Below are 26,418 nucleotides of genomic sequence, written 5' to 3'. Positions count from 1 at the left end.
AAGGAAGGAGAATCAGCTGGGTACTATAGCACAAGCCTATATTCCCAGCAACTTGGAAGGCTGAGGCAGGAAGATCACAATTTCATGGTCAGCCTGGGCAAATTACCAAAATTCTGTCTGAAAATTGAGTAATTAAAAAATAGTTGGGGATATAGCTCAGTGGAAGAGCACTTGTCTAGCATGCACAAAGGCTCTGAGTTCAATCTCCGGTATAGTGGAGGGTGGGGAGGAGAATTGCACTATCTAAATTCAAAATGTTATTTAACCAAAATAGTCAAGGCTGTATGATATGGACAGAAGAATAGATAACATACTTTCTAGAAATACTGCCTACAAAACACACAGAAATAAACCCTGATTTTTGACAGTTTCAAAAGTAATTCAATTCAGGAAATATAAGCTTTTAAAACAAAAACAAAACAAATTGTAGGAGAAAGATTGGATATTCATAAATCAAAAATAATTAATAATTTACCTAGTACCAAACCTCACCATATACTTACAAATATTTACCAAAATGGGCTATGAACTGAAACATAAAACTAAAATACTTCCTTTTGTAAACTCAAGAAAATCTACATATGTAGTAGTTGATATGTGATTATAGCTAAATTGGGTCAATCTCAGTGGCTGGATATTATTATTAATGGAATGGGCAATTCAGAGAATAAAAATGTCACTTTCAGATTTATACAAATTAAAATTTGTTAAGACATTCAGTGTCTTTCCAAGATGTTCTGATAAAATAATAAGTCTACGGCTATAATGAACTGAAGGAGCATAGATTTGAAGTGCAGGCAATGAAGGAAGTATTATTCTGAGAAAACTTCATTAACAGTTGTTTTCTTTTGGAGTGGCAAGAGACTTTAGGGGAAATGAGATGTGTTACAGGGTGATGCAGGCATGCAAAGCAGGTAGGGAGACAGCTGCAAACATTAAAACTGACTAACACGACTGGTTGAAAAGAAAAAATCAGTAGAAAAATAAGACCAAACTGACTTTCAGCTTCACATGTTGGGGTATAAAGATGAGGGGGTACAGATATGGAATATTGTGAAGAAAATAAATAACTTAGTTCTTGATACATCTTTTCCCATATTAAATGGTCATCTTTAGGTAGAGAAGGTTCTATCTAGCTCCTCTTAAACAACTGTTTACAGATAGACTGCATCAGAATGAATAGGGAAAATTTTAAAAATACAGATTCCAAATTTTCTCAGATTATAGAGGTAGAAGCCAGGAATATGTAATTTAAAAAAAAATTCCCTACTAAATTTCAAAATTTAATTAGGTTTCAAATATCATTACACATTACCAAATAGATAAAGTCAAAACACTGTCAATCAACTTGAAATAGCATATAGCTTTAGGAGTTAGCTAAAACCATAAGAGGGAGATAAAAGAAAACCAACACCACTAACTCTATGGTTAGATCTGTTCCACTAAAAGTAAGAATGGAGCAATCTGAGTGTGTAGAGATAAATATTTAAGATTATTATAATATGTAGGTAATTTACTTAAAATATTTCAGCATAGAAAATGAGATGTACATGTATTTGTTTAATATTTTAACCCTTGGGAAAGCATAAGGAAAATGCTGATTAATATTTGAAGTACACTTACCAGAAAGATAAACCCAGATGACTAGTCAGCAGGCAAAATTCCGTACTCACCACAAATATCACTTACTCTTATCTCCTATCAACATATATTTTGGTCATTGTAACAATGATTATTAGTAAGGTTGCTTCATGGATGAAACCAGTGGTGCACAAAGTGTGTTGATTAGTTCCAAATACAACATGGGCATTCCTGTTCTTGCAAAGGTGTGTGAGAATTGAGTGAGTCAAATTCGGGTTCTAAGATTTACTGCTGAAAAGCAATTTTGTTATCTGATTCTAAGTAGAAGGGTAGCTGAATCCTGCTGCTGAACATTCTTGAAGTCTTTAATGAACTTCACATGCAAGATACTGCCAGAGAACTTCAAAGGACAAATAGCCGCGACTACATCAAGTTCACATGAGGGTCACATAACTGATCTTATACTTGCCTGCAAAAAATCCTTTTATGCATTTGGTAAAATTTGATCTAAGGTTTTCTTTCATTGTACTAGACCAGTTCATTTGTGGGGAAAGAGACCAATAGCTGTCATGTACTTCCAAGGACTGAAGTCTATCCATATATGCCAAAATAACCTAATTTTTAAATTAATTTGACAAAAGACCAAATCAACTCTGGTTCATTTGCAAAAATAATCATTTTTATTAGAAAATGATTGGCATGAATTTTTTTCTAGCTGCCTTTAATAAGAAAATCTGAAATTAAAATTAATCAGTAGGAAATAGGAAAAACTGAATTTTACTGAACAATGAGCCTGTGATTTTTTTTTTTTAAACACAGTGCTTCCTTGAATCATTCTGCTTTGTTTTGGAAAGCTATCTGAATTTAAAAAAAGCAACTAGCATGAAACCCAACAGTAAAAATGTAATGTGAGAGATCACTTGTTAGATGAATAGCATCTTTCAGTAGTTAATTTGACTGTTAATTTTTTTAAAAATGAGAACTCAAAAAAGAATGGATTTTTTTTTCCTGGTAAGAAGTTTTCAAAAGCAAAAATTAAAATTTCTATTTTTCTTCCATCTTCAGTAAATTAAAATACTCATTTAAGCTTTAAAGCATCTGTTAAGATATAATTTGCTAATTGTCAATTTATGGAGGAAAAAGTCTTTTGCAAAATATAATTTCTATAATGAAAAAGGAAATTCCCCTGAGGTATATCATGTGAAAATTCAGATGGTGTAATTAATAGTTAAGAGAAACAACATCGACCCAGTTGTCATATGACTTGCTGAACAAATATTAATGTATAGCATGTCTTGAAATATTTTTGCAACTCTTAAGTCTGACCTCACAAAGGTGGCCTTGAATTCATCAGGACCATGATGACTGCATGATATTTATTGCTCTAAATTCATCACACTAGCAGTATCAGGAAACCACTCAAAGAATACCAGCTGAATTAACAGATATTGTTGAATATTTTATCATTGATTGAATAAAATGTTTCTTTATATTTAAGTTTGATTAAAAATAATTGATGCTCTCATTAACATAAAAAGTTTTATCATTCTCTATTAATGAATGAATGGCATAATTATATAAAACTTGTGACTTCATCAATCGACTTAAAGACAAGAATCACATGATTATCTTAATATATGCAGTAAAAACATTTCACAAAATACAGTACCCATGATGTTCAAAACATTAGAAAAACTGGAGATAGTAGTAACACACCTCAACATTGTAAAAGGTATATACATTAAACTCAATGCAAATGTCATTCTAAATGGAGAAAAATTGAAAGCATTCTCTCAAAAAACTGGAACAAGACAGGGATGCCCTCTTTCATCACATCTATTCAACAGTCCTTGAAATCCTAGCCAGAGCAATTAGAAGTAAAAATTAAAGAGATATGAATAGAAAAAGAAGAGCTCAAACTATCCTTATTTGGTGACAACATGATTTTATATTTATAGAAGACCCAAAATCATCCACCAGAAAACTTAAGAGAACTCATAAATGAATTCAGCAAAGTAGCAGTATATAAAATTAACACCCATAAATCAATTGCATTCCTATACATCAGTGATGAATCCACTAAAAGAGAAATAATGAAAACTAAAACTATCTCATTCACAATAGTCTCAAAAAATAAAATATTTAGGAATCAACCTAACAAAAGAAGTGAAAGATCTCTACAGTAAAAACTTCAGAACACTAAATTTTTAAAAAAATGGAAAAAAAATACCCACAAACTACAGAACACTAATGAAATAAATTGAAGAAGATCTTAGAAGATGGAAAGACCTCCCATGTTCTTGGACAAGCAGAATAAATATTTTCAAAATGGCTATTATCACATACAGATTCAATGCAATTCCTATTAAAATTCAATGACATTCTTGATAGAAATAAAAACAGCAATCGTGATGTTAAAAATAAGAGGCCCAAAAGAGACAAAGCAATCCCCAGCAAAAGAAGTGAAGCAGAAGGCATCACAATGCTGGACTTAAACTATACTACAGAGCTATAGTAACAAAAACAGCATGGTATTGGCACCAAAACAGACATGAATGGTACAGAATAGAAGACATAAAGACAAATCCACATAATTATAGTTATCTCCTACTAGACAAAGGCACCATAAACATACATTGGAGAAAAGATAGACTCTTGAACAACTGGTGCTAAGAAAGCTGAAAATCCATATGTAGCAAAATGAAATTAAACCCCTGTCTCTCACCCTGTACAAACATCAACTCAAGAGGATTAATGACCTAGGCATTAAAACCAGAGAACCTGTGTGCCTACTAGAAGGAAATGTAGGCCCAACTCTCTATTATGTTGGCTTAGAAACTGAATTCTTCAAAGAAATTCCTAAAACACAAGAAGTAAAATCAAGAATCAATAAGTGGGATGATATCAAACTAAAAATCGTCTTCACAGCAAAGAAAACTATCAAAAAGGTGAAGAGATAGCCTAGAGAATAGGAGAAAATATTTGCCACCTGCACCTCAGATAGAGCATTAATCTCCAGGAAACACAAAGAACTTAATAACAACAAACCCCAAATAACCCAATCAAAAATGAAATGAACAGAAACTTCACAGCAGAAGAAATACAATTGTTCAACAAATATATAAAAAAATGTTCAACATCACTAGCAATTAGGGAAATGCAAATTTTAAAACTACATTGGTATTTCATCTCACTCCTGTCAGAATGGCAATTATCAAGAATACAAGTAACAACTGATGGCAAGAATGTGGGGAAAAAGATACACTCACTTTGCTGGTGGGACTGCAAATTGGTGCAACGGCTATGGAAAGCAGTATGTAGATTCCTTAGGAAACTTGGAACGGAACCACCATTTGACCCAGTTATCCCACTGCTCAGCAAATATGTAAAGGATCTAACATCAGCACACTATAATGATGTTGCTACATCAATGTTTATAGTAGCTCAATTCACAATAGCTAAGCTATGGAACCAACCTATGTGTCCTTCAACAGATGAATGGAACACACAATATATACACAATATATACACAATAGAATATTACTCATCCAGAAAGAAAAAATGAAATTATGGCATTTGTGGGTAAATGGATGGAACTGGGGATGATCATGCTAGATGAAATAAGAAAATCCTAAAAAATCAAAGGCTGAATGTTTTCTCTAATATGCAGATGCTAACTCACAATAAGAGGGCAGGGAGGAAGAATAAAAATCCATTGGATTTGACAAAGGGGAATGACAGGAAGTGAGGGAGGATAGGAAAAGGAAAAACAGTAGAATGAATCGGACATAAATTTCTTATGTTCATTTATGAATACATGACCATCGTAACTCCACATCCTGTTCAACCACAAGAATAGAAAGTTATATTTTATGTATATATAGTATGTCAAAGTACACTCTATTGTCATGTATATCTAAAAAGTATAACAACAACAACAAAAAAAAAACACTTGTAATTGGATAGGTATAAGTATTTGTAAATTCAAAGTTAATGTAGGTGCTATGGCATTCCCACTATGCTAGGTCATTCTAAAAGAGAGTAGATTTACTAGAAGTGTAGGAAATTACTTTTTTTAAAATGGGAATTATGTGGGAGTGGGGTATGTTAAAAAAATTATAGTTAGGACAATCTTGTTACTAATCTAAAAGCCAGAATAGTTTCTGTTAATGAATCATTAAATAAAAACTCTCTGGGCATGGTGGCACATGATCATAATCTTAGTACGGCTCAGGAGGCCTAGGCAGGAGGATTACAAATTCAAAGCTAGCCTAGGTAATTTAGCGAGGCCCTAAGCAACTTAGTGAGACCTTGTCCCAAAATAAAAAATAAAAAGGGTTTGGGATATGGCTCAGTATTTAAGTGACCCTGGGTTGTTCAATCCCCAGTACGAAAACAATAACAACAATGACAACAACAACAACAACAACAAAAAACCTCATGATTTGACTTTGAGAGTTCCAGGAAAACGCTATTTTGATGTTTTAAGTTTTTCCTGAAGTCAATAGAGAAGTTTGAAAAAAAATGATAGAAAAGAAAAAGGCACTTTGGTTTGTGGTTAGAATTCACACATCCTTCATGGGGCAGGTGTTCTTTCCTTAACTGACACAAATGCTGAATCACTAAAACCAACCTTTCTACCCTAGAGAAAAACTTTTAGTTCCAATTATGCTTTTTAAAATTAGAAAGCTGAATGGTTAGTAGGCAAGTAGAAAACTGCCCTAACAAAACTTTTAATAGATTATTTTTCTTTAAAATAGCAACAACAAAAAAATACTATTGTCAAATTATGGTGTCCCATTTTCATGGAAAAAAAAGTATTATTTCATAAGAAAAGTTATAAATTTGATTTAAGTACCTTTAATGGAATAGTTTTTTTTTTTAATTCTGGTTTTAAAAGCTGTGACCATTCCAAATATTTATTAGGAGTAAAACAATTTAGATGTTCCAATTAAAAATAAAATTTTTAAATTCAAGAGGTTGAATACTGCATCAGAGATTTCTACAAACAATTTTCTGTTTTTTATACACTAATTTCAAGTACTTTATCTTTCATTTCAACACTTATTCACTAGTCATTTAGAATTACCTAACAAAATCTACCAGTATATAATATACAAAAATATAACTACTACTCTTAAGGCATCCTGATTTTATTTCCATTAGTAAATGCTGTTCTGTGATAAGTAATTGACCAGTAATTTGTGCCTATTAAAATGAATACTAGCCAAAACTTTCATTTAATATCATTTGAAAATGATTCAGATAACAAAAATGTAATTTTATTTAAACTCTTGCTCATTATTTCTTCATATTTATGAAATTAAGAAAGCATATGATCTTTATTTATGTAAGATGAGAAATCACTGGTTACTTTTATGCATAGTCAAAATTGGTATGTAACAACACATAAGAGAAAATTTTGAATGTGAATATTCTATTATTGATGTAAATAATGTACCCCTTCATACAAACATGACTGCATTTTGGCAAACCTCCACTTAAATAAACATAAAAAAATGTTTTGGCAGTTATTTTCCTCTACAGATTTTAAAAAGAATACAACTGAAATACTTTTATCTAAGCTTCTTTGTGATGCACCTGTTTTAGAACTTTTTCCTAAATAACAAGTTCTGCTTAAGCTAAATTTTATAGAGAAATGTGTTTCAGGCATTAAAAATGCACTGAAATTTTAAACTTCAAGTTTTTGATTCTTATTTTAAAAAAACACAATGTCTAATTACATTAACCCTGTGACTTCTTGCTCACCTACAGTGTTCTGCCAGTTGCATTTTGATAGCTAGAGTTTACAGACAGGAGCTGAAGTGTGAGTCTTAGATTAAAAACAAACAAAAAACATAATAACAATAATAAATAAAATAAAATAAAATAAAAGCAAAAAGAAAACAGAATAATGATTCCAAAGTTTTTTAAAGAAAAAAAAAATCAAACACCATTTCTGGCAAGATTGTGCCTATAAGAATGTAGCCTAATGCATAATTTTTGTACATTGTCAAATTAGTATAATTCCAATAAATTTAAAGCTTCCAAAATTAGTTTGGACACTCATTTAAGTGCTTAACCATACACCATGCACACAGAGCAAATTTATCTTTATCTAATATATAATTATCCATTTTAAATTTCAAAAGTTGTCTGAGACTGTCTGTCCTGGTTCTCAAGAGTAATTTCATACCTTGGAAGCATAATATATATAAGCACATGGAGAAATTCAATGTTAGACATTTAACATTTAAATCATTACAAATATAAGTTCACGTAAAAAATACTACTGCTCTATTTTTCTTAAGCAGAAATGATTTTTTAAATGTAACACACAATATATCATTAGACTCTAAATAATTTTATTTCACACTTGAGTCTATGTAATCCAATATCCATATTGTAAATTCATATCAAAAAGTGAAAAAAAAAGTTTTTGTTTTGACTAAATGCCTACAACCTATGAAATGTGAATAAGTACAACTAGAATATTAATTCTATAGTTTTAAAATTTGTTCTGATTTTACTATCATGTCCCTGACTGATTAAATTAAGCTAGTAAAAGATTAATTTTATTAACCATATAAGAATTTTGTGGCTATTAATACAGACATAATTTTTGTCACATGAACTCTCATACAAACATTAAATCCATAGATTCATCTTTATATAATGTGTAATTCATTAAATATCATTGGTCAGTATACTTATTCAATCAGACTTAGAGTCAATTCTTCAATGTCATATCATTAAATTTTCATTAGTAATAAGTTACTTAAATACAAGACAAACATGTAGTCACTACTGTTATTTCTTATGTATTTTTACTTAGGCAATCAAATTGCCATTAGTGAATTGTTACAAAATATCTTAGAGACATTTCTGATTCTATAATGAGAGCATTCATTATAGGATTTCTCAAACTCTTCATAAGGGCAGAACAAGAATAAACTTTAAGTTTAACCCAGGAGCAGAAACAGGTGTTAACATATATATGAACACAAATGCATGTTTTAAGAAACATATAATAAGTATAATTATTATGTTGTATTACTTCTATTCACATATTTCATAGACAAAATATATTTATTACATATGTAGTGTATATATATATGCTTATACATCCAACTTATATATATAATAGTAAGTAATTATATATATATACATATATATGTGTGATATATATATATATATATATATATATATATATATATATATATATATATATATATACATATATATCCCCAATAGCCTTCAATTTTTCAGCTATCAATCTTTACTAATGTACCATAAACCACTTGCTAAAACCACACCCTTATTTCTCTCACGTTCTCAATCTGGTACTATATTTCATTTCTTTCCCAACAAACACTCTACTCTGATGTTTCTCCTTCAATACAGAGGCAGATTTTTTGGTTTTATAGATGTCTCCTGTATCCGCACCACCCATGTTGGTGTTCTTTGGAACCCACGTTTTTTTTTTTTTTTCTTGCGTGATACATGGACCATAGAACAATCCCTGAAATAATAAGATGTACATATCTGTAATGTCAGCCCTGACCACTCCACCATTCCTTGTACTTGAGATGCATGATTTTGGCTGTCTCAAGTCTATTTGTATGAGGATGTTTTATAGGGTCCTCCAATTCATTGGAATATAACTGAATTATTCACTTTATGTTTTTATCGTTTACCATGCTACAGATCTGGAAATTTTAACTCCTCCATTGTTCACTGCATCCCCTAAGTTGTCAAGCTTAGAAGATACAACTCAAAAAGACCAGGGCTTGTGTTGCTCTTACCTCCTTACTTTTTATCTCTTTTTTATATCCACATGTTAGAATGGATATCTGATCCACTCATTCAGGATGTTTTTGCTTTAGATGTCTCAGAAATTCTTTGTTTTTTCTTTCTTTTCTTTTCTTTTTTTTCTTTTCTTTTCTTTCTTTCTTTCTTTCTTTCTTTCTTTCTTTCTTTTTTTTTTGTAACTTTCAAAATACCTATAATTGCTATCTTTTAGTTTTGTGATCAGGAAAACACCCGTGGCAGCTAGCTCTGCCATAACAAAATACCACTGGCTAGGTATTTAAACAGTAAGAATTAATTTTCCCTTAGTTTTAACTGATTCAGTTTTTATGGTAAGGACATTCTTCCTGGCTTGCACCCTGCTACCTTGTAGCATGGCCTCATATGGCCTTTCCCCATGTGGGTGGAAAGAGAGAAAACACTCTTGTGTCTCCTCTTATATGGACACTAATCCCATCAGATCAGAGTTCCACCCTTATGACCTCATTTAACTTAATTGCTTCCTTAGAGTTTCCTATCTTTAAATACGCTGGGAATTAGGACTTGAACATATTGATTGGAGGAAGGCAAATATTCAGTCCATAAAAATAATTTATTTTATAATGTCTATTGATTACAGTAGAAATTCAATATTCTTGTTTTAATTTTGAAGCCATTTAAAATATGACCACAAATTGCCTGATTATCCGCTATTCCTGAGCAGCAATTGGACCACATTTTGAATTTTAAAACTTGTATAACCTTCTAAATACTTTTCTCTCATTCTGAAAGTTTCTAATTTACTTAGTTATTTTTTATTTAGGCTACAAACACCAGCAAAATTATCACCTCTTGTTAAGCTTCCTCTGTCTTTCATGGGTGGTAAGTTACAGCTCCCTGGTGCTCTCAAAACTGTTTATGTCAGAGCATTATACACATTGTATTATAAATATTGATTTAAAAAAAACTATATTAATCTCCTTTTACTGTCCCAAGGAGTCCTTCAGGGGAGGGATCATACTTAGTTCATTTTGTAGAAGGAAAGATGTATGAAATAAAATTTTTAAAAATGAAGGGATACGGGGCTGGGGTTGTGGCTCAGTGGCTGAGCGCTTGCTTAGCATGTGTGAGGCACTGGGTTCAATTCTCAGGACCACATAAAAATAAATAAATAAAATAAAGGTCTATCAACAAATTTAAAAGGTTTTTATTTTTTAATGAAGGGATACATATATATAATTTTAGAGAATGATTTCCATGAGTTTAACATATTTTTGCAGAAACAAGAAATATATAACATTTAACATATTCAAAACATGATACTTAAAAATTTTTGCTTCCAAGAGTGAAAAAACATCTTTTTGACATTTAAAAATTGCTACAAGAAACACTTTTGAGCATCTTATTTATGAACTCAAGACAAAATTATGCTTTGACTTCTGTGAATATATGTATGATTTTTCATCAGCATTTTTCTTGATAAAAAGTGAAAATAAATTGTGTATGCTTTGTAAACTCATAATGAAGAAAAATGCCTTCAGAGTTTTTAGCTCTTTTTACTATTAAGGTTGGTATCTCCAGGTTTCCCATAATACATTACAGCATCCAAAAGGACTATATAAGATTCTCTACTGTTTCATCTCTGATAATATTTCTGATCATTTTTTCTCTCCTAGCAGCCTTACTGGCTTCTCATTTCCCCCTCAAATGTGCCAATACATTCCTGTCATAAAACTTTGTTAAATAATGATAAACATAACCTTGAGTATAAGAGCTTTTGTGAGTTATGTGAGTCCTCGAAAATAATCAAACCCAGAGTGGTCCTTGACACACACCCATCATAAAAAACAGAAGGGAAATCTCTGACCTTGGGTTAGTCAACATAATACAAAAGAATAGGCCCTCAAGGGTAAAAATACATAAATTGGACTTTATAAGTATTTAAAAGCTTTTACTTCAAAATAAGTTTAAGAAAATGAAAAAAAGAAAATATTTACAAATCGAATAATCCAGAATATATAAAGAATTTTTATAATTCAGCAACAAGTAACAATACAGTCAAAATGTTGAGGGGACATTTTATGAAAGAAGGCAAATAAATTGCTAATGAGCATAGGAAAAAGTATTCAACATCATTTGTCATTATGGAAATGTGAATTAAAATGACAATAAGATAATACTAGCTATAATATAAAAACACTTGAGTGAGGAGTGAGGATGGAATAAAATTGGGATCCTCAGATGTTATTGGTGGAAATTTTGAATGGCACATTATTTAATATCTCCAAACATAAAACAAACTGAGCATCCTTAAGCTGGTATTGGGTATAAAAATGTGATATATCTATACAATAAAACATCATGTAGCAATAAAAAGGAACAAAATACATGCTACAATGTGGATGAGCTACACGAAAATTTGCTACATGAAAAAAGCAAGACGAAAAAGACTTTATTTTTTGTGTGATTAATTTTATACGAACCAATTCTGAAAGGCAAATTTATAGACAGAAATTAGATGAGTGGTTTTCTGAGGCTAGGAAAGCAAGTGGAGATTGATGGCAAACTACTTCAAGGCAGTTCTTTGAGGTGGTAGAAATGGTCTTAAATTGATGATGACTGTACAACTCTATCAATTTAGTTGAAACTATTAGATTGTATTCTTATGAAGAGTGACTTTGGTAGTATGTAAATTATACCTCAGTAAAACTGTATGAAAAATTTAATATAGGGAGACAGAAAAAAAATGAAAAATTAATTGCTTGTCTGTAAGAAGGAGATAGGTGTTTTGGTAAATAGGAAAATAAAGAACAGAATATGGAAGGTAGAGAAAGGATAGTGGGAAAATTATGGGAGTTATAAATCTCATAGAAAAATGAGTTAGCCAAGTCAATGACTGAATACAGGATCTTTCCAGCCCAAGGAAACAGTGTGAGCAAAGCTTGGGGCAAGAAAAGACTCCTAAGTTTGAGGAACAGTGAAGAACCAGAGCATCAGGAAGAAGAAAGAATAGTAGACAACAAACTCAGGGAGACAATACAGGGCTTTATTACTCACGGAAAGATTTTTATTCTTAGGGAAAAAAGTAAAGTCATTGGAGGATGCTTAATAGAACATAATGCTAAAAAACTATGAATTTTTTTTACTAATTTTTAAAAATCAATACCAAAATGGTTACTAAAGCAAATAAGGGTGAGTGGTAATGTTAGCAATATGAAGCATAGTCAAAGAAGCAATAGATCATTTCCTGAATACTAAGTGGTGAACTCACTTTCCTTTGAGCAGATGTTAGCATCATTATTCAAGTACTTTCCCTGACATTACAAGATTCCAATATGCCTGATGTCTAATTTTTTGAATTGATAAAAAGTTCAGTTTCAACCATAACAAATTGCATCAAAACATCAGTAAGAAAACCTTAAGATAAGATAAAAAGAACATCAAAATATCAGAGATTTAAACAATAAGGTATACTTCTTATTCCATTTCATGTCCAATACAAGTGGGTGATGATAGAATCTGCTAATTATAGTCACTTAGCAAGCCAGGATGGTGAAATTGCCATTTCAATGGAGTCTTTGAGGATGGAATATGTTAAAATATGTGCTGGTCTGTAAGGCCTATGCTCCAAAATGACACTCACTTCTTTTGCTGTTATTATATTCCAGGACATGACATATGACCATAAAGTTCTGGGAAATGCAATCCTATCATGTACTCAAAGTAGGAGAAAATAAATTGATGAATACCGTGTTTTGATTTCTCAAATTTGTTCCTTAGTTATAAACCATTCTTTCAAAAAACTGAAGATGACATGATAGCACAGGTCAATTTATCTATACATACGTCATAATTATGCAGAACTTGAATCTAAGAGGGACTTATGGTGGTAATCTGTCATCTCCTAGCAAGAATCTAAAACCAGCCTGCACATTTCATTAAGTATAAGAGTTGAGATAAGCAAAATGTTAAAAATTTATATTAATTCCTATAAGAAACGAATAAGAAAATTAAACTATCCCAGTATTTAATGTAAACGTTTACTAATATTTAATTTTAAGTTTACTAGTATTTGATGTTAAAAAGTTGTCAGTTATCTTTACATCAGAGTCATATGATATGTGTAGTATACATTAGGCTGAGACACACTGTGAATCCCAAAACATAAGTGTCAAAAGAATGTTCCTCATGCATTCATTTTTTTCAATATACTTTCATATAACAGAGTTAATGTTTGTCAAGTTAAGACTTGTTACACTCTAATTTTAATGATACTAGCCTTCATGAAATAGACAAGCACTTCACAGAATACCTACAAAGCCTCTCCAGAATTAAAGATTGCAGAGCCTATCAAGAAAGAAAATGGCATAGAAGCACTTCTACTAGTACAGGCTTGACATCAGCTGCATACAAATGCTATCTAATGAAATGGCTAAAGTCAGATTTATGGAGGTTATTTCACATATAAATTGATAGGCACAAATATTAATGATATGCATACTCTATGTGTAGGTTACATATGGTGTATATTGGAAGCTTATGAAGTATCTTTCATAGCTCCCATTCAAAGTAAGTACTGAAATAATTAAATTAGAACTATTTGAATCACTGTATTATAAGGTGTTTAATCAACATTTTCAGTAATAAAAATATTTAATAGTTACATTAATTTGATGCATATATTAATTGTTAATGTTAAAATAAAGTTAGCAGGTTTTATGAGAGAGAAACAGGTTTGCATTAAGAATAAAAATTAGAATTTAGAATCATTTAAAATATTACTGCTGTTTTCATCTTCAGTACTGGGGATTAAACCTAGGGTCCCTCTATAACTGAGGTACATCCTCAGCCCTTTTAGTTTTTATATGGAGACAGGGTCTTGCTAAGGTGCTCAAGCTGGGCTTGAAATTGTGATCCTCTTGCCCTAGCCTCCAGGTCGCTGGAAATTACAGAAATATGCCAGTACACCAGGGTCATGTATTCTTTAGCATGAAAGCAAATATTGATAGAGAAATAAAATACATATATGAAAGATATATTGATGAAATCTTTGATCAAATAAACTCCTGATCTATTAAGTCATAGATGGAGCCTTCTGATCGTGACACAATTCCTTTATGGCCAAAACTGAATTTTCAATTGTCTACTTGAAATGTCCACCTAGATAAACAATATTTACATTTAATGTGTCTAAAGTAGAACTTTTGCTATTCTCACCAAACCTAACTTCCCTTGCTCTCCACCACTTTGTCAAATGCACAAGTATTTGCTCAGTGGCTTAAGGCAAAAATCTTCTCATTTCCTCACACCCGTATCAAATCCATTAGCACATCTTAACATTGTTACCTCTAAAGCACATCCTGACTGTTCATTTCTCTTATACCTAAAGAAAGACACTATCATATCCCTTCTGGATTATTGTATAGCCTTCTAATGTGCCTACTTAGTCCACATTTGCCCCACATCATCTGTTCTCCCCAAGGCACTTAATGATCCTCCAAAAAAGACACTGTCAATCTCTTGCCTCAAGCAGATCATTGGCATTCACTTTCTGTAAACCAAAATCCTTGAAATGCTCTCACCCTTCACACCTTCTCTCCTTTGACTCTCCTTCCTGCTTCCTATATGCTTGAGGTTCAGGGTTATATTTTCTCTTCTTCAAATAGTCTAAGCTCCTTTGGGTCTCTGGATGTTTACTTGATCTATTCACTCTGGAACCCTCATTTTCCAGATTTTTTCTTGGCTGTTTCTTCTCCATATTTAGATTGTCTACTGCAAAATCTGCTCTTCACAGTGGCCTTCCCTTACCAGCTTATCTTACAGGCCCCACCCATTTCCTCAGCCCTATTGTGTGCCATGTTATATGTCACTACATCTTTGAGACCTATAAGATTTGGGTGGGCTTGCCCATTTAAGTCTCCAGCCTTCCAATCCGTGTCTTTTCTTATCGAATGTTCTGCTTCAGTCCCTTTGGTCTCCTCCCTGTGTCTCCACCACATGAAACAAGCTTTTAAAAGGTTTGTACTTGCTCAGTCCTCAGCAAGAATGCTCTTCTTCCAGATGTTTGCAAGCCTCATTTCTAGAGTTTATTCAGACACCTGTTAAAATTTCATTTCATCAGCAATATCATAATCCAGAAGAGAGATGATGGTGCCTTGATTTAGGTTTAAGAGAAATTAACTGTTCATAGGGGTAAAAATATCAGCACTTATTAATATATATGAGAACACAGGAAAACTAAGGGATGAATCCTGGTTACTGGATCCAAAGATCTCCCCTCTACTTCATTTTATTCTTTTTTAAATTTTTTAAATTTATTTTTTATTAGTTGTTCAAGACAATACAATGATCTTGACATTTCATACATTTGATTATTCTTAATCAGTAACTTGCATATATTAAAATCTATCATTTATTTTTCATTTGTCCTTTCTACTGGGTTATCAGCTCCAAAAGGGGAGAGGCTTTGTGTTTTTCCAAATTATAATCTAGCCCTTGGAATAATGCCATTTAATGTATCATGCTTATTTATGTAAGCTATTCCATGCTGAAGCTTGCTTAATGTCCATTAAAAAAAATGCTTCTATGAGCATTCTTATAATAATCCTTATTTTTTCTTTTGTAATTATATTTTAAACTTAATTCCTAGACGTCAGATGTTTAAGCATATTTTAAAATTGATGCAATTGCCCAATGGCTACCTGGAAAGTCTGTAAATATATACACCCACCATCTATGCCTCACCTCCTTTGTAGCCATCTGTGCTTATGTTTGGCTTTATGAATCTTTTTTCTTACCTTTGACTTTTAAAAGTTAAATAATGATTTAATTCGTACACATTTTTTGTTAGATTTGAAGATATCTGATATTTTTATGGCACAAAAACTGCTTTTTACATTTTTTCCATTCTTAAATTTTAGACACACTTTTGTTAATGTTACATAGTAATTATAAAAAGTGAAGATATTTACATTCTGTCTGCTGTATATGCTCTGATTATTTTCCTAGTTTGTTGTTTGTCTTTTTCCACACTTGCATATTTTGGAGAATTTGGCAATAAGAAAATTATTTATTTTATGAATTTAATTTCTAGTCATTTTTTAAGTTCATAGCTCAATAGTTTTAAATCGGTTCTAGGTTAATGTTTGAATTTTTATAATTTTTCTCTCTATTCAATTTATGTTCATATATGAAGCAACAGAAGAATTTGAATTAGCTCTATTTTACTTTTGAGAAATGGTGATAAGTTTTTCTTCTCAAATACCAACATCTAGGTAACAATAATAATAGTAATGATTTACTGGAAGATAAATGTGGGCCAGTCATTTTGCTAAAGACTTTATATACAATAGCTCAATTAATCTCTACATTAACCTCCATAGTTACAATAAAGGCTACTTAATGAGAACAAAACAAAGGCTAAATGTTGTAAGTTGGCTATAGAATCATTTCTCATTTGTAATTTTCTCAGGAAGCAGAGTTCTGAGCTTACAACCTAAGTTCTATGAATGACATCAGTAGGAAAAACTTACCTTCCTAAAATAATGAGTTCTTGGATAACATGTTAATAACAGTTTACTTTGTTAACATTGTCACTGTGGTTATCTGTTGGAGTTTTCAATATAGTATCTCACGGCCTCACATTACTTGAAGTCAGTTGTTTTCAATTTCCCTCAAACCTCAAAGTAGGACATGTTTTACAATTTAAAAGAAACCTCAATCAATTACAAAGAAATACTATAGTACATTGTATTATTCACCAACAAAATACAATGAAATTATCATCATCATCCTTATCATCATTGTTATTATTATTGGTACTGAGGATGGAACCCAGGCGTGCTTTACCACTGAGCTATACACCCCCAATCCTTTTTATGTTTTTTTTTTCTTTCTTTTTTTTTTTTTTTTTTTTTGAGACAAGGTCTCACTAAGTTGATGAGGCTGTTCTCGAACTTGAGATCTTTCTGTTTCAGCCTCTGGATCACAGGTATGTGCCACTACATCTGGCCAATAAAATTATTAATGAAAAGAAAAAGGATAGCTAAATAAAATTCCATATGCTATGCCAATAAATAAAATAAAAAGCCATGGAATTTGAAAGAAAATAAATTGTAATTGGAACTAAGTAATAATGGAAATGCTACATGATGAAAGGTCTGGGAAACCGTCGATAAAATTATTTAGAAAAAAATTAATTTTAAATACATTTATCAAGAAGCAAAAGAAGTTTTAAAAATGAATACTGATTTGATATGGGAAGTTAGAAAAGGGTAAGAGAGCAAACAGAGAAGCAAGAAAAAATAATGAAGATTAGATTAGAAATCAATAAAAGAAGCAAAACAATGGGGAATATGTGGAAAAAATCACATTTTGGTTTCTCTTCAAAAATTCCATGATTGATTAGTTTTACAAGAGAGTTCTACCAAATTTTAGGAAAGAACTTAAAATCAGAAAAAGAACTTAAAATCAGAAATTAAATTTAGAAAATTACCTCAGAAAATACAAAACAAATTCTATGTAGCTCAGTTTAGAAAGCTAGTGTTATCTTAAAACTAAAACAGATGAATCTATCAGTTCATTTTAATTGTGATTAAATGCAAAAAATATGAGTATAAAAACAAATATCTATATTATATTTCAAAAACATGCATATGTGATATTAAAAGATTCTTAAACACTGGAAAAAAATATTTCAAAGTAACTCATATAGATAGACTAAAGAAAGCAAATCGCATTATCTTAATGATGAAAAGCATTGATCAGGTATTTATTTTGGAAACACCTAGAAAATGAGGCAAAGAGAGAAAAACTCACTTAATTTAGAAAAAGTTGAATTTTAAACCTTAAAACATTATATATCATAAAGGAATTTGGATGATTTTTTTTATGATTAGGGTTAAGGAAGAAGATTCCCACTATTGCTTAGCATAGTACTAGAGGGCCTGGCCTCTAGTACATGGTAAGGAAAGTAAAAGCAAGCTAAAATGGTAGGAACAGTAGAACCTGAATGATGTCTAATGATATCAATATTGAGTTAGGAAATCCAAGAAAATAGAAAAGATAAACTATTAGAAATCACAAGAGAATTAATTCACTACTGTTGATAATATTTCATCACATTTCTCTACCTCAATGAAAAACAGTAAAAAACTAGGTCAGTGCAGTTATATAAATTCACATGTGTATCTGTGTGCATTCTTGGCACTAGCCTAAGACACGTAAGATCTCTATAGAAAAAAAGGGGGGGATTTAATGAAATTAGAAGAGAGACCAGTAGAGGAAGGAGACTAGGGAGAGGGAAGAAGGGAAGGAAAGGGAGGGGCCTGGGGAATGAGACTGACCAAATTATGTTATGTGTCTATACAAATATGTCATAATGAATCCCATTATTACTTCTAATCACAATGCACCAATAAAAAACATAAATTAAAAGGAAAAAATAAAAAACAAAAAGATCTCTATGGAGACATTTTCTTAACTGTCATAAGTGTTCTGGATTTTTTGCTTTGTTTTTTAAATGGAAAAACAAAACAAAACAAAACTATGACCCTGGATGGAAAAAAGTACTCTTAAAAATCATGAAATTTATAATTTAAAAGATTTCTATGTTAGAAATCCCTGCTTAAAATGATTTCATAGGAAATTCCACTTAATATTTAAATAAAAATAATCCCAAACTTTTATAATATCTTTGAAGGAATAGAAAAAGACTCTACCCAATTAATTTCACATATTCAACATAACTTGATTTAATATGAGAGCCTGAGTAGGACATTATAAGTAGTAAAAAAAATTAAGCCAATTTCATTCCCTAAAAGAGATACAAAATTCCTTTAAAAAAAAATAGCAAACCATAGGGCTGGATAGAGCATTCACCTAGCATGTGCAAGTTCCTGGGTTCAGGCCCCATTACAGAAAGTAAAAATCAACATATAAGCATGAAATTATATGACTATTATAAAAGACACAGAGAATATTTGGTAAATATATTCATGATTTTTATTTTGGAAAGTCTTTTCAAAAACAGAAACTTCTTTAATGTAAAATGAGCATACTTGGTACTAAATTGCTGATGCTATCTGTGGTTGTGACTGAGACAGGGAAGTTCTTTATCCCTAATCCTATTTGCTATTGTATTGAAAGCAGTAACCAGTGTTTCAGTTCAAGGGGAAAAAGCACAATCATTGGAAAGAGAAAGAAAACCCATCCATATTCATAGAAAACATGAATGTGCTTTTTTAAAAAAATCAAAGATAATAATCTAAAGATATGCTCTTAAAATTCAACCAATGCAACAAAGAGAAATGCAAATGTAGAAAGATATCACTTACAATGCCACAAAAAAAAATCAAGAAACTAAAAATAAATCTGAAAAAAATTGCAAGTTCTCCATAAATATATCATGGAACATTATTGACAGTACGAAAGGAGACTTACATTACTAGGGAGCTACACTCAGTTCATGGATCAGAAGACTTAATTTAAAATGATGTTAATTTTCTTCAAATCAATGCACTGCTAATCAGAATTCTGGGAGGACTTTTGTGGAAGTTGATAAGTCAATGCTAAAATGTATATGAAAATTCAAAGAGCCAGACTTGAAAGAGAATAATAAGTTGTAGAGCTTATTCTACAGTAGTAGTTCTCAAATTTGGCTGTATTATCAGGGACATTTTTAGAAACCTGATGGTGACACCTTACCTCTTTCATAGTTAAATTTTTAGATTTTAAGGAGAAACCCAGTCATCAACATTTTAAAACATCTCAGGTGTTTCAAATATGCAATAAAATTTGAGAACAAGAGCAATGTGTTATTTTATATAAAAAAAACTAAATTTTATATTGTTGCAAATCTACATAAATTTAGACAGGATGAAACTGGTATGAAGATAGCAATTAAATGAATGGAACAGCATAGAAGTTCTCGAAAGAGACTCAGGCATGTACATAGAAAGTACAAACATAGTAATGCATCAGAAGAAACAGTTTTTCAATGTCACTGTACTAATTGGCTGTATAAAAGAAAAAAAAATAAATCTTGGCTTCATCTTTAAGCCATATATAAAACTCAATTTCTTACCTAAAATTTTATTATCTGAAAGTAAGGATAAATACAATTTCTTGAAGATAACAGAATATTTTAATAAACTTAGGATACAGAAAACATATTTCCTTGACAACACATGAAAAGGAAAACAGTTATAAATTGACCACAGTAACTCTAAAATTAAAAACATACATCCATTAAAAGATACTGTTAAGAAAATGAAATATTAAGCTACACAATGAGAGGGGATATTTGCCACACAGACAATTGACAAAGACTCAGTTTTATATATATTTCATAAAATGAGCAATAAATATTTATAAAATTTAATAGAAATGAGCAATAGATATGAATGTTATAAAGAGAAGGTTCAAGTTAACCAAAAAAGCACATGAAAAAGTGTTAATCTCATTAATCATAAGGGAGATATGAGCTACCACTGTATTCTTAGGAGAAGGACTATAATTTAGTAGACCAGTAATACCAAGTGTTGTCATCATATGGTTTAATTGCAAATCTCATAGACTGGCAACAGGAATGCAAATTGGAACTGCTTAGACTTTTTAAATACCTACCAAGTCTGAATATATACATACCACATGACATAGCAAACTATCTTATTGTTATACCCAACTGAATGCATATACATGTGAACATGAACTTAACAAGAATGCTCATGACAACTTTACTGGTAACAACTTCAAACTGGAAACAACTCAAATACCCATTAGCAATAGAATGATAAATACATTGTGGTTTATATATCCAAAACATATAATATGCACTAAAAATGAATAAACTATATAAAACAATTTAGGTTAGTTTTTACAACATAACGTTAAACATGTATGCCAACTACAAAAGAACACATACCATAATTCTCCCTTCTTATAATGTTCATAAATGGACAAACATCATCATAGTGGTTAATTTGGGGGAAGACAACTGAAAAGGGGAAGGCATAATAATTGTTGTTTTCTATTTCTAGACTACGATAATGGTTATATGAATGTGCTTATTTTGTGAAAATTCATCTTGATTGAATTACAACATAGTAGAAAAATAATAAAGTATGAAGAAGGTCTAAATATCTTTCATTTGTAAAACAACATAAAAATGTAATTTCTTCCCAAGTTAATATATTAAATAAGTACACTCAATAAAAATCCCAGTTGGATTTCTAATGGAATCAATTGATTTAAAAAGTGTATTCAAAAAGTATACCTAAATGAACTTAGAAAAATGGAATGAAAACAAGGGCATGGTCTGAATAAACACTGACTACATATTAACACATTTCAGAACCATTATTACAAAAATAGTGTGATCATTGATTCAATTAAGAAAAAGGTAAACTAAAGGAATAGAAAACATGTCAGAAACAGATGGATTCATATGTGAGCACATAGTATGATGTAAAGGTGGCAATGAAAATCAATGGGGAAAAGATGGCCAGCTCAAGACATTATTGTATAGAGAAAACTGAAATTGTATCTCTCTACACCTCCTGGCAAAATGTTCTCAAAGTGGACTAAAAATCAAATATAAAACATAAAACTGTAAAGTTCGTATAAAATATTAAAGAACAAATCTTTCCTAGACATGAAGAACATCTTAAAGCCTTAAAAACATAAACTATGAGACAATTTGGGGCTGGCTTAGAAACTGAAGTCCAAGTATGGCACACTTGAAAAAAGATTGTCTGATTCCAAATAATCAATGTACCAATGAATTAAATAAAACTATATAATACGCTGTTCCAATGAATTATTTTACAAGGGTGTGGAGTATGTGCGTGTGTGTGTGTGTGTGTGTGCGCGCGTGTGTGTGTCTGTGTACATACAAGTTGGAGCTGACATGTGTCAATCTCTATTTCATAACACCTACCAGATACTCCTTGACTCCTTGGGTTTACCTCCTGAAAAATCCATTGTAATTTGAAAATATAAGTTTAAAATGTGTTTAATATTCCTCACCTACTGAGCTTTATAGCTTATCCTAGCCTACCTTAAACATGCTCATAACATTTACATTAGCCTAAAGAGTTGTGCAAAATCATCTAACAGAAAGCCTATTTGTAATAAAGCACTTAATATTTCTTGCAATTGATTGAATACTATACTGAAAATGAAAAACAAAATGATCTGTGAGTATGCTTTTTATATCAACATAAAGTTGAAAAATTGTTTTCTATCCATCATGAGTCAGAGACTGCCTATGAATGGAAAAGACTTACCTACCAACAGTTTTTTAAATAATTTTCCCAGTATTTTGACTGGAATCTGACTCTACTGTTGCTTCAATTCTATCATCTTTTTTTTCAAAGTCTCTCTCTCTCTCCTTTCATGTATTTTATTTAATTTTTTTTTAGTTGTAAATGAACACAATACCTTTCTTTAAATTTATTTTTATGTGGTGCTAAGGATTGAACCCAGTGCCTCAAACATGCTAGGCAAGTGCTCCACAACTGAGCTACAACCCCAGTTCAGCTACAACCCCATCCCTCCTTTCATTTAATTTTGGGGTGCTAGGGATGGGACCTAGGGCCTCTTGCACACCAGACATGTGCTCTATCACTAAACTATAACCTCAGCCCCAATTCTACCCTTCTGTGAGGAAAATTACATATTTTCCTGGAAAAGTGGTTCTTAGATCTTGCATATGTTCAAACTAAACATTAAAAGATTCCAGGTTATATATGAGAATTTTTAATTATCCTCTTATCTGAATTAATATACTTTAATCAGTTATACCAAAATTTGATGATTTTAATTGAACTATGACTTTTCAACATATTTTTTAAAAAAAATTGTGATGAATAAGCATCATTTTCTTGTTTTATTTTTATTGACCTCAAATTCACAATTCTTCTGCCTCAGTTTCTAAGTAGCTGGGAAAATAGGTATACACCACTGGACCCAGCAATGAACATCAATTTTTATACCTTCAAATAAAAATTGTCATTATTTAAGAAATTAGGAGTCAGGCCGTTAGTGAAAGAATAAGGGAAGCATTGATGAAACACAGACTTAGAAATCCTAAGAGCTTGGGGAACATTTCTTTGAAAACAGTGTGCTTTTGATATTTGTTTTTTTTTTTTTTCATTGGAATTTTGTTTTATATTCTAGGAACAAATATCAATAACTTTAATTTTTTTCTCTCTTGATTACAACCAGTTTCAAAGAACAAGCAGAAATAATTCACCATTCATGGAACTATTGAAAGCCTACAAAAATCCCAAGAAGCTTCACCTAATTCCTTATCCCCATTCACCCCAATGACTTACCTAGGCTCTTCCTTGTTTAATGCTATTGGGTCTTGACCATTCATCAGTTAATTATTTTCTATGATCACCTTTCCTTTACAGAACACATATATTCTTTATAAAAATTTCCCCCACCAATCCCCGAGTATATACACTTTAGAAGCACTTTTTAGCTAGTAAAGGAACTAGAGAATGCTTACCTTCAAAATAGATGCCTGACTGGATTTCAAGGACCCTGGGGAGGGTCCTCAGGTCAAGAGAGTGAACAAATTCTTCCAATGATAATGCCATTGCTCTGGCTTGGGTTGTGTGTAGACCTGGTTCTTACAAAAACTTGTGGCTTCTGCGTGTTACTTGTCTACAGCTCAGGTCCTCGTTCATAATTCCTCCCTTAGTCAGGCAGGATGTCACACTGGAACCAACCAGGGTGAAGCATCTCTGTGGGGAGGTACTCCACTGTAGTTGCTGTCCTTGCTCATAATTCGTCCGGGGTCAGGCAGGCAGAATGCCACACTGGAGCCAAATCCGGTGGAACAGCTCTGTGTGGGGAGGATAATAAGGGTATGAGGAAGCAGGAGACAAATGTTTTACAGCTCTTTTTGTTCTCCTTGTGGCTTCATTTCCTTCTGCCACAGTAGAACAGGATGGGGGGTGGGGTGATATGAGAATTGGCAAGTAGCTCACTCTGTCTTTTGATGGCCCAGGTGTGCATCTACAGTCATGCCAAGACTTTGGGGTCAGAGTTGTTGGTGGCGTGTCCGCTAGGAGAGATCAGAATATATCAGTATAACTCAAGTCTAATCTTAAAAATGACACTGCAATAATTCATTATTTCTCCAGTTCATTTCAAAGTTTGGCTTCATGCCGTATTTGCATACTCTTAGTGCTTTTATATTAAGTTTGGTTACAAAAGTGCTTTGTGTCAGCTCATTTTAGAAATCCGATACTCTGGAGAGAGTATTGAAACCACTCTTTATTCTTCCACATTAAAAATTTTGCTGAATCTTAAAGGAGGGTGGGGGAGAGATACAATATGCAAAGTGATACAGTAATTGATAGAGTAAAACAAAATGAATTTTCTAATCTCCACACTGTAGTGGAAAGTATTTAGATCAGGTGTTAGTAAACCTGGGTTTCCTAGCCTAGCTTTGCTTTTGATTGATAGGCAGATATCAGGTTGTCTTCTCTGGTCCTTACTTGTCTCGTTTTCTAAATGTAAAGAAAAAAAAATTAGAAGAAATAAAATAAATTATATAATTTCTTCTGAGGCCTAAATTCTACAATTCAAATGTTGTGGTCCAAATTTAGAGTTCAAAATGCTCACAGCCAAAGTGAACATGGGCAACTTCATGAAAACCAGTCTTTTAAAAATTCCCCTCCTCTCTATTCTCTGTATTTAACTCAAACAGCATTTTAAAGCCAGAGTATACAATTCAAAGTGATATATATTTTTTTAAAAAAATCTTAAGTGTAAATAAAAGAAGACTGGTTGATAGAGACATATTTTAAAGATACCAGGAAGCTGCACATTCTCCTTATAAACTGGAGTTCAGACTCCCTACTGGCAACCTGTTTTGGCTTTAGGCTGCTGGGTTCATAGCCAAGATGGTGCAGATTCTGGTCATTCCCACTCTCTCATGTGCTTTATGAAAAGACCTAGGAAGAAAAATACTGCCTGATTTTGTTATAGAACTCACTAGACAATTTCTGGTTTTCATAATTATATTTGACACTTAAAATAATTTGCCCAGTTTTACTTCTTTCTTTGCAAAACTGGAAGTTATAGTGGGTTACCTCAACTGGTTTTTCATCAATAGCTTCAACTTCCTCCCTTGAAATGTTTTTACCCCCAAATCTTCAAACTTGATCAGTCTGTCATCTGCCTTTTTTCTCCTCAACCAACCACATTGGTTACCGCCTAACAGTTTGCTTGACATGGTACAATATTGGGAAAGGGCTGCTCTGGACCATTTTGTAAAATTTGTACATTCATTATAATGGATGCCATAAGGAAATTTTATTTATGTCTCATCCAAACTGGACTTAATTTAAAAAAATTCCCCAATCAACTTTCTATCATTCTAGCTTAAGCTGATAAGATTTCATAATACCAACAGTCTTTTGCAATTACCTATAATACCCCTGGCTCTGTTCTTTTGAGGGGTGACCCTCCTTCCCTGTCAGAATCTGCTTCTGTTGTATTCCCAATCTTTAGTTAATGACACTATATTCCCTCAGTGTCCCAGGCCAGAAGTTTTGAGTCCTGTGAGACACCACCTTTTCTCCAGCCTCCAAATCCTTGGAGCCCCAGGAATGACACTAGTCAATGCCACTTCCTCCATCCTTGCCCCCAAGTCTCATTTCTACCACTTTAGTCCAGATTGAAATTGCTTCTGTCACTATAGGCAAAGTCATCCTGATATGAACAACCACAATTAAATTGACAATGTTGAACATTTTCTTGAACTACCAGGTAGTAAAATGAATTATTTAAGTTTAATCATTAAAACAGCAGATTGCAGATATCCGCAATCTGCTGTTTTAATGATTAAACTTAAACATTAAGTATTTCAATAATCATTAATGATTAAATGAGAGTACAGAAAACACTCTATATAATAATTTAAGTTTAATCATTAATGATTAATGAGAGTACAGAAAACAGACTCTATATAATAATTTACTTATATACTATATGGAAATATTGGAATTCCAAAGAGTAAAGAGGAAAGAA

The 26,418-nt window shown here is 31.8% G+C and overlaps 1 protein-coding gene across 1 annotated transcript in view; it reads right to left on the bottom strand.

The window, feature by feature from the left end:
- Themis (thymocyte selection associated) overlaps positions 1–23,975 on the bottom strand; it is a 180,543-nt gene extending 156,568 nt beyond the window's left edge. Inside the window, exon 1 of the mRNA XM_026380986.2 lies at positions 23,885–23,975. Coding sequence (XP_026236771.2) covers positions 23,885–23,975 — 91 coding nt within the window. The remainder of the gene's footprint in view (positions 1–23,884) is intronic.
- Positions 23,976–26,418: the final 2,443 nt, after the last annotated feature.

This window comes from Urocitellus parryii, chromosome 8 (genome assembly GCF_045843805.1).
Source record: "Urocitellus parryii isolate mUroPar1 chromosome 8, mUroPar1.hap1, whole genome shotgun sequence".
Classification (NCBI taxonomy): Eukaryota; Metazoa; Chordata; class Mammalia; order Rodentia; family Sciuridae; genus Urocitellus; species Urocitellus parryii.
This window is presented reverse-complemented; position numbering and strand designations above follow the sequence as displayed.